The sequence below is a fragment of the Limulus polyphemus genome, unplaced genomic scaffold (genome assembly GCF_000517525.1).
Source record: "Limulus polyphemus unplaced genomic scaffold, Limulus_polyphemus-2.1.2 Scaffold333, whole genome shotgun sequence".
NCBI lineage: Eukaryota > Metazoa > Arthropoda > Merostomata > Xiphosura > Limulidae > Limulus > Limulus polyphemus.
In genome coordinates this window covers 53701-64480 of record NW_013665943.1, presented here as the reverse complement: position 1 = coordinate 64480, position 10780 = coordinate 53701, and the positions used below count along the sequence as shown (strand labels likewise).

Below are 10780 nucleotides of genomic sequence, written 5' to 3'. Positions count from 1 at the left end.
CCGGGTTTCGATACCCGTGGTGGGCAGAGCACAGATAGCCTATTGTGTAGCTTTGTGCTTAATTACAAACAAACAATTAAAGACATCCTTGGTGAGAAATAAACTGAGCCAATCTAACTGAAGTTTCCAATACGGAAGTTACGAGCCATAACCTGAACATATCCTTGGTGAAAGTTGTCAGTTACTAAAACAATTGACAAGAAATTGATTAGCATTTCTACAGGCAAAAATACACAACCACAAAATGTTAATAATACTTTTTTGAAGAAGCAGAGAAAACTGATACCACATTATTTAAAATATTATGTGCAGCATAGAAAAGTTTGCTATATTTAAAATGTATATTGTTTTTGTGATGAAACAAGGCACTTTTTGTGTTATTTAATTAATGTAGGATTAACTAAAGCTTAGAAAATTCTACAGTGATGACTAGGGCCAAACAATGGTTTGTTTGTGTTTCGTTTTTCTTTGTTCACTCTGTTCAACGCAGGAAATCGAACTCCAGGTTTTAGCATTCAAAATCTGTAAACTTACCTCTTATCCATTGGAGGATCATAACAATGGACAAATAGAAAAGACCAGTGTGTGTGTGTGTGTGGTAAAAAAAGTTGTACAAAAAAAAGGTATGAAGTAGGATCAAAACGTAATGTCTAAAGCTGATGGTCAACAATGCATTGCACCAGTGGATAATGTGTCAGAGACATGTGGCCTGGATAAAAAACCATAATGTCGAGGGTTGCCTCACTTGGAATTAGATTTCCCTCTCTTTTGGAAAGACTAAGTAAAAAATTTGTCTGATCAGCTAGACAAACTTCTGCAGAAAACAACAACAACTTTGGTGATAATTTGAAAGACTTCAGGAACACTATTTATATCGTTTCTTTGAAAAACAGTTTGGAGTAGTAAACTAAGGCTAAGACAACCAAGAGTAGTTGGTATTTCATAGGCCATAAATATGTGTTGAAATTGCTTGTCACATACTAAATATTCAAAAGAAAGGGTAACACTAAGGTTCCAACCATGGAGTTAAAATAGGCTTGGGTACGCATGATTTATACTCATTGTTTTTACATTTGTACAGGTTTATATCAGTCAGTCTTCATGCAACTAGTAAAATGTGCAATGCCATCGGTTAATATTAACATTAGATAGTTTCAAATCACAGACTACATTTTCATAGTTTATAGATGGCAAAAGATCCGAGTGTGCGTAGATCTAATGGAGCAGTACTAATAAGCTACATATTATTGAATCGATAGAAACAGTATGAAAGGGCTCGAAGTAAGATCTTTTGGATGAGAAACTATCTTGTGAAATGTTATAGAAGATTGATTTGTTTTTCATTTTTAATGAAAAATTGACAGCACAAGAAGCATACGACATTGTTAACAGTTGTCAATTTCTATTAATTTCTAAGATAGCGCGCAAGGAAAAAACAGCTCATGATATTATGACGTCATGCGTACTTTCAGCCTATTACCCCCACTTTTAATTTGTTTCCTACACCTCTCTATAGGTAGAGCTATGTTGGGCAAAGGACAATAGCGAAAAAAATAGTTAATATAAAGGAACATAAAATAAGATTAAAAATCGTTGAGTATATGGCAATAAACCTTCTGATTAAAAACAAAACAAAATCAGCTTTTTTAAATATTCAAACAAATTTACTTTTATTGTTTGATAGTAATTCTAAACATAGTTAAACTACTGATTATATTTTCAGAGTAAAAACAAAGACAAAATTTATAATTTTATAAAACTAAAACTTCATATAAAATATTTATAAAGATGTTAGAACACATAAAAATAGTAAATTCAAATATTACAGTAAAGGAAATATTTTTAATTGCTTTTTTAAAAAAGAAACATTTAACATTTCCAAAATTAAAAATTTATACAAATACTAAATATAAAATTAAGATATTGTACTCTACAGAACCTACATACTCTTTAGAAAGTATCATGCATGTTATTTCGTCTGGTTTGCTTTAGAAAATGCAGTGCAATTTTTTCATATTGAAATGACACATGGAATGACAAAATATAGTTGTAAACAGCCCATTAGACAATCATATTGCATATATGCTATGCTCCAAGTTATTGGATTTACTGAATATTTTTTTTATTCATTCATCAATATTTTTAGAAAATTTACCATTGAATTGTTTCAATGAGCACCTGCTAGTAAGTTATACTGTACTTAGGTATTATTTTATGACATTATATTTTCCAGACAGATTTAACTTCATTTATCTAGAACTTCCGAAAATATACAGGACATCAAGTTTAGAAAGCTTTTTGACCTTTTATGTTCACTAAAATAGATAATGTTCTCATTTGAATGTAAAACACCCTATCTGATTCAGGGTTTTACCAAAAGAAGAGGGTAATCAATATAGTAGGAAAATTTTATGAAAACAAAAGTTGAACAAGACAATTATAATACATTGTCACTATTTATGTATTTACATTTTACTTAATACTTAACACAATCATATATTTTCTATATAAATTTAATGTTCACCATACTTTAACTAGAGTTTTTGTATGTCACTGAATTTAAAAGTCAGTAAATAATCAACATGTGAAATATATGAAATTTACGATTTCATTATACGGTACAACGAATTATATTTGTATGTACTTTAATGGTGACAGAGTTAGCTGTTTCTGATTAGTACTGATAAGCTGAAAATATATCAAAGTATCGGTCAAAACACTGTTGCGTATCTGCTTGTTTGTTAATTTCCGGTATAATTTCTTTCCCAGGAATTTCAGCGATACAAGTCCTTTCTTGATTAAACCAGTTTATTATTTCTCGATACAAACTTTTAGTACACGGTAATTCCAACTTAACAACTTTTAAAATACATGCTATAAACCACAGCGACTCACAATCTCGATAACTTCGCCCGAAACTTACCGTGACTACTGTTCGCTTTATCATAGATTTATTTTCGCAAGCTTTCTTTGCCAGACTTATATACTAACAATAAGGCGTCCCTCGATCATACTCGAGCTTCCCTGAAAATTCGAGAAACTCAGTCAAGCATGCTCCCAGGGTCACGTGACTTCTGCTGTCGTAACAACACTATATCAATCACTAACATTACATCATTTATTAAGATATTTAATTTTAGATGTAACACTGCAGTGACAATATGTTCAGCGTTGTACAAACAATTACCATCACAATATTTTTTTTTATTTATCAGTGATCACAAAACTACTTTAAAAGTGGTTATCATTCTCCTGTCTAGCAGAGATTGGTAATTGTAACCATTTGTATATGTGACCACGTTCAAATATCGACCAGTCAATTATTCCTTTTAAATTCATTATGATTTGTCACTAAGTTTATTCAGGATTCACAATATTTTTAAGCATATGTTTGAAAGTCCATATAACACATTTATCCAAGCCTTCATGGCCTGGCATGGCCAGGTGGTTAGGGCACTCGACTCGCAATCTGAGGGTCGCGGATTCGAATCCCCGTTATACCAAACATGCTCGCCCTTTCAGCCATGGGAGCATTATAATGTTACGGTCAATCCCACTATTCGTTGGTAAAAAAGTAGCACAAGAGTTGGCGGTGGTTGGTGATGACTAGCTGCCTTCCATCTAATCTTACACTGCTAAATTAGAGACGGCTAATGCAGATAGCCCTCGTGTAGCTTTGCGCGAAATTCAAAACAAACAAACAAACCAAGCCTTCAGACAGAGAAGATGATAAAATGCCAGCCTTTCCTACACCTAATGCACAGTATAACAAGCTGGCTTTGGAAACTCGTTACATGGTCCATGTACTCCAGATCATGCTATTACTATTCAGTGAACTTACCAATGATCGCATGAACTAAACAGTCAGCAAATGGATAAGCTTTAACCTATACAAAAAAAGTAATTGATAATTAGAATTAACATTACCTGTATCTGGGAGAGGGCCAGTTTTATTTGAAGTTATTTTCTTAAAAGGAGAAACTACAGCTTTCTGATGGTGTGTACCTTTCAAGTTTTGATGTTTACGTTTGGCAGTAGTTCTTGTGTCCTTGGATCATGCAATGTCTGAAGTATGTCCTGCATTGAATATCTTGGGATTACTAGCTGTATCTTAGATCCCACATTACATTTATGTAATTCATAGTTATTACATTCATAACTGCTGAGAAAGCCATTGTACCCACTTATCTCTAAAATTTTCATCTTGTTGCATGGCAGTTAGCATTCAGGTAAGATCTGGCTCTTTCAATAATCATTTGTGGAATCTATTCACTAGTAAAACCATTTCAGCCTATATGGTTTGTCACCATTTTGTAGGAGCAAAGAGTACAGGATCTAGACATTCAGTGAATGGACAATCTCTCTTCATCTGGTGTTAGTGTATTACTATGTTGCTGCCCTAGTTGATGATGTACAATAAAATTGTACAACAGGAATGTTGTAATTCAATGTGCAATCCCAACTTTTCTTTTGTTGTTTACATTTGTAAACTACTTAGTGAAGCAAGTTTCACAAAAAATTTTAAACCCATATTGTACATATAGTTGCAGTAGTGTTCAACATAAAATGACACTATAAGCAGCTTATTCTTTGTTATACAATAATGGCTGAGCACTCAGGAGTTGCCAACTTCTAAAAATTGTGCACAATAAGATGTTCCATACCATCCTGCACATGAAATATTTGATCATGTCTTCATTCTTTCTGAATTGTGTGCCAACCTTAGTTAAATTTGATAATGGTAATGTTATCAATTAGAAGTTTACCATAAAACACAAATAATATAATACAATGCCTATGAAGTTGCAGACCTTTCTTTCAGGCACAGGCTAATCCTTAACACTGCAGTTTTCATAAGAAAAGTGAACACTCCTACAATGCGATTGAGAAACCTAAGTATGATTATACAAATACACTTTTCTGGATTCATTTTCAACCTTGCCATTTTTATTTAATAAAACAAAATTCTTAGGTTCTCATATTGTATATAATTAAAATGATCAAGTACCAATGGGATGAAGTTCAGCACAATCACACATCAACTTGTTCCTTTGCTATTATGAAAAACAGTGGTTGAAACATTGTTATTTATTTGAGTTCCAAGCCCACACATTGTCAAAGGCAAGTTGATTATACTTTTGTCATCTTTAATGATCCTGAACATGTTGATCAATTTTTAAACATCCTAAGACTGTGCAGCATAATGGATGATCAATACAAACATCAGTTTGCTTTTTGCTATACAGAAATGTGCAATAAGAATGGCAAATTTTAATGTTTTGCATTGTATCTGGGAGTGCCAACATTCACATGAACACAATTTTCTTCCTAAAAATATGCAGGAAACGCCCCTAGCTACTTTGACAGCCAATTTTCTCAGCCTAGAAGATCTTGGGCTTTGAAAAGGATTTTCAGACTCCTAGTGAGATGTTATCTAGTGGTAGCTTATCCTGGCAAACTTTCTCCTCCAGGTTCATCTCAAGCCACCTTCTGGTTTCTGACTAATGCTAAGGGTTTAGCAATATTGGATTGTGACCATCTCAAGTTTTTGTATACAATGCTCCAATGATTCTAGAATGTCCAGATATCTCATAGTCTGCAAGCTCAAGGAATTATGGAAGGATAAGCATTAGGTAAATATCAAATTCTGTGAAATTAATGATTCCCTAAAAAAATGTCTATAGTTTGTAAATATTTCAAACTTGAACAAGAAATGGGGACTAAACACAGTTTCTGACTTTGAAAAAAAAAAAAACCTTTATTACAATTCAAACAACAAAGAATTGGTGGTGATTCTTTCTAAACTAAAATAGTTTATAATTTATTATCATGGCTAGTTTCTCTATATATATTGAGTATAATTAGTATAAAAAGATCAGGTCAATTCTAGCTGTAGTTCTAGTTTTACCTGGGCCCATGTTCAAGTTCTGTCAATACTTCCCAGAAGGTCTCACCATTTTGATATGTTTTAGTTATAGGATATGCCCTGGCAAACGAGTTTATGACATGTGAAAGTCTAAGGGGTGAGATTGGGGTAATTTATAAATGAGCATAGAATATTGTCAAAAGAGCAAACAATCTGTAATAACATTTTGAGAATTTTTTATCTGAGTAAAGGCACATTCATTTTCCAAGTTATGAAAGGGTTAAACCTTTCAAGTAAACAATATAAAACTACTAAAATGACATTTAAAAGACCAGAAGAAGTGACTCTGTAACAAGCAAAAAAAGAAAAAAAAAGAGAGTCAAGTATAGATCTCAAATTTGGATGTTCAAATAAAAAAGGGGATAAACTGATACATTTTTGGTCTTAAAATAAGAGCTCAATACTTGAGTAATGACTATTTAATTAACTTAAAAATGACTGGATTTGCATTTCTGTTTCAAAATAAAGTATAATCAACATAAATATGGTAGAATAAAGATATAAGCTCTGTGGAAGAGTATTTAAGACAGTTGTTGTTTCTTCATTTCACCTGCAATGTAACAAGTTTTCCAAAGCCTTTCTAAAACTGCTTTAACATATAAGAATGGAATCATTGAACAGTTCTTCCCAACTTCAAACTATTTGTTTAGTTTAGGAGTATTTACTTTTCACATGAAAAAAACTCTCTCTCTGTCATTAAATTGGTGGGTATGTGTCCCCTAGTTCCACCATCCATAGCTTTAGCCGCTAATAAACAAATTATCTATCCTCTTCATAACACACTAAACTTTAGCACCTTGTAAACAAATAATGTTTTTTTATGGACACTCTAAATTTTAGCCCCAGTAAACAAATTATTACTCCTCTTATTAACACCCAGGAAATAAATATTATACCTCTTCTCAACATCCTAACATTTACCATCTAGTAAACAAATAAGCTGTCCTCAAAACCCTAATATTTACCAACCAGTAAATGTACAATCATTCCACTTATAAAAACCCAGTGAACAACTAATTCATTCTCTAATTTATTTCAGAGATCTTACGGGTTATGTAATCGCAAACTCTATGATGGAGTAAAGGATTTATATTCTTCATATGAACATCACATTGCATTCCAACTTGCCACAGTCTGAATCACCTGAAATAATCAATTCACAGACATATCTTGAGTACAAATACTTTTGTAACAATCTGGTGTTTTGTGTACGACAGAAATGTACATTTTACTAAATGCTTGTCGAATGTCATGTGAATGTACTTGGTAAAGTTTAAATGGTAGTCAACATTTCTTCCCCAATATGGAATCAGCCCAATCCCATGCACATTCAATTAACCATAGTCCAGCTGAAGACAAAATTTTCACTGATAATTGTGACTTCAGTGTTTTAATGTAGTTCTTCTACTATAATTATTACTCTCGTAGTGAAGGATTTTTGCAATTGAGTTCACTACTAATCCATTCTGAGCATGCAGAGAGAGGCACCATGATAGTGGCATTGTTGTATCAAGGCACATACTATAATTAGCCTTCATTATCTGCAAAATATTTGTCCAAGACATTTTGTAATGACATCACACAATTTTCAAACCAGCATAATCAATTAGTATAGGCAAATAAAACATTAACAACTTCCTTTCTATAACAGAAATTCATCTTTAACAAGATGTTATATATATTACTAGTCTTACTTCCTGGTATGGTACAATCACATACAAGTTCACCAAGAAGGCTTTAACTGCAAAATATTTTTTAATTTTTCTGTAAACATCTTGGGTAATGCTTTTAGATAATCATAATTTGGATCATGTTTAATTTAAACAGGAACCAAATCAGTAGCATAATGAAGAAAAGGATCTTTGCATATGGTATAGAAGTTACTAAAGCAATGCTCTGTTGCTCATTGCAAATTTAATAAGCTTCCAGGATGTATTTATAGGTATAATTATTTCAAGTCAAAAGAGGTAATTATCTTGACATGTTAGGCCTAACTTGGAATCCTATGCATAGTTCTGGTATTCTTTTCTAACAAAGGACATTGACTTATTAGAAATGGTTAAGAGGATGACTACAAGTTTGTTTGGAATTAAGCTTAAAGCTACACAATGGGCTATACGTGCTCTCCCCATCATGGGTATCAAAACCCAGATTCTAGCATTGTAAGTCCGCAGACATACTGCCTTGGGGCAATGACTACAAGAACAATTCCTGGGGTGATAGCATTATCTTACATTGATAGGTTAAGATCTCTTACTGAAGATTACAAAATTTTCTAGGTGATTAGTAGGATAAATGCACCTGATTTCTTTGTGTTGTACTGTGAAAGTAAGAGTTGGAATAGACAGGTTAGGCTCTATTTGAGAAAATTATATATATTTCAACAGGATTATTGACTTATGATGCGACTCATTGTCAATAGTAGTGGAGACCAGTATTTTACAAGAGTTTAAGAAGGGAACTGATGATTTCCTGTAAAATGAAAATTGCTTTTAAAATTATTTTTCTCAAGGGTGGGTATGCACCATATTGTGTCTTGTTGTGTTATTAGACTGTAATGAATTAAGCTTTCACTGGTTTTTCTATGACAAAATTCTATATTTTCCTATTTATTTCAAAGGTCAATCACAGAAATGTCAAGACAAATACCACTATATTGGTCCACTATATTATTTAATTCTTGTGGTTTGCTGTATAATACATAAATTGTAAAGAAGAATTGTATATAATAGTTTGATGTTTTATAGAATTCAATCAAGTTTATGAGAACAATTCGGATAAAAATTGACAGAGATTTGACAATGAATTTATTTTCTGGGAAAAACTACATAGTTGTGAATTCATACAAAATAACTAATTTTACTTCTAATATGGTTTAAATTTTCTTGAACTTTTTGCAGCTTTCATCAATGCAATTCGTTGCTTGTCTTCTTCAAATTTCTTTCTAAGTTCTGCCAGATGTTCCATTTTGGATTGTTTCACCTGGAATGTGTAAAAGTTCAAGAGTTCTTTCTGAGATCTTTTCTTTTTCTCTTTGGCTAACACTTTCTTTTGATATGTGTCCGTTCTTGGAGCAACAGATTTCTTTCCATGTTTTGTAACTGTGATCCATCCTTCTTCATCTGGTACACCTTCCATTTGTTTTGCCTGGTTTTTTTCTCCTTCTACTATCTTATCAAAATCTGACATATAAGTATCAATTTCTTCTTTTAGAGCTTTTATGTCTGGGACCTTATCATTGTATTCTTGACACCACTTTTTGATACCAACTGGTAAAAGATGAGTCTGGGGTGAAAGAATTTGAGGCTCACATTCTGATGCCTTTATATTTAACATTAAGTTCAAAGCATTTCTTAATCCTGATGGTTTCTTAAAAACAATATACGCTACCTTATAACCTTTGATAGGCTGTTCATTTATAAAAAAGTTTGATGTATTTTCTGCAGGTAGTCCTGCCGTGGGTTTTTTATGGAATAAGACTTGTTCCACAATTCCACAATCACGAAATATATTTTTCATACATTCTTTATCACAGTAAGATGGAACGTTTGCAACAAACAAAGTCCGATCCTGAGGTTTACATTCATGCCTTTCTCTCACTCTGTGGTCTTTACAAAACAAATAACTCTTAGAATTACTTTTCTCTGAAAACTTTATTGGAATACTTACAAAACCACCTGAATTTACCACGCTACTTGACAAGGTAGTTGCCATTTTCCACTTACTATAACGCTACGGTCGCGACCTCTGTCAAAGAAAAGCACATAATTGTAATGAAAAAAAATAAAAAATAACGTATTAATTATAAAGAAAATTTCCCGTACTATAGGATAACGTTTTTTACAAAGATACTATATTTCATTAGGATGATAGAAATGGTGCGCACTTGGTACACATAGATTTTCATAAAACGCTTGATAAGGTGTCACACAAACGATTAGCTAAGAAAATAACACAACATTTAAGGTGCAACATTGTGGTTTGGCCTATAGTGGGCGTCCCATTCCTTTCACCAATGGCCCGAATCCCTGTCCCACCAAACATGCTCGCCATTTCAGCCGTGGGGCATTATAATGTTACGGTCAATCCCATTGTTCGTTTGTAAAAGAGTAACGCAAGAGTTGTTGGTGGGTGGTGATGATTAGCTGTCTTCCCTCTAGTTTTACACTGCTAAACTTGTGACGGCTAGCGCAGGTTGTCCTCGTGTAGCTTTGCACGAAATTCAGAAATAAACAAACAATCCTTTCACCAAACACCCAAATGCTTGTATTCAGCCCTGATCTTTTAAGTGTCATCAAGCCTTTTCTTATTGAGTTTATCACGTCTGAAAGTAATGTATCGCACACACTGACTATCCTGTTCAAATAGTAAAATTGCTTGTTGTAGAAACACCACGCCCTCCACAATCCACCAGAATACTACAGAGACCGTCAACAACAACACACATACACCGACTTGAAAACGAAGACGGAAGTACTTCGAAACGTCGTCCTCTACACTTGTGTTTCTACAACAGGCAGTTACCGTCCATTCAAGTAAAATTCATCATAAATACTCTGCCTAAACAATCTATAAAAAGAGTAAAATTGTCTATTTTGCACAGAAATTCTAGTTTGCCAAATCTTAACTTTATGTGTTCTAATCCTACCACTCTTACCATTAAGCACAAAGAAAGACGAGATATCAATACTGCCTATTCCCATTATCACCTTAAATGGCCAACTGGAAGCCCGCGGGTTGAGTTCGGCCTGTGAAGAAGGTATTGTTACGTCTCCGTTCGTTAGTTAATTTTCCGTAAATTCGTTCCGGCGAAACTTTAGCGGCACAAGTCTTTACTTAAATAAAACTGGTTTA

At 33.2% G+C, this 10780-nt stretch overlaps 1 protein-coding gene across 1 annotated transcript; it reads right to left on the bottom strand.

Annotated features, from left to right (window-relative positions):
- Positions 1 to 8698: 8698 nt before the first annotated feature.
- Positions 8699 to 9645, bottom strand: LOC106457452 (ribosomal RNA-processing protein 7 homolog A-like). Its single transcript, XM_013916874.2, has one exon. It carries the CDS (start codon positions 9638 to 9640, stop codon positions 8792 to 8794), a length of 849 nt encoding a protein of 282 aa, XP_013772328.1. The 5' UTR covers positions 9641 to 9645; the 3' UTR covers positions 8699 to 8791.
- Between the last annotated feature and the right edge of the window lie 1135 nt (positions 9646 to 10780).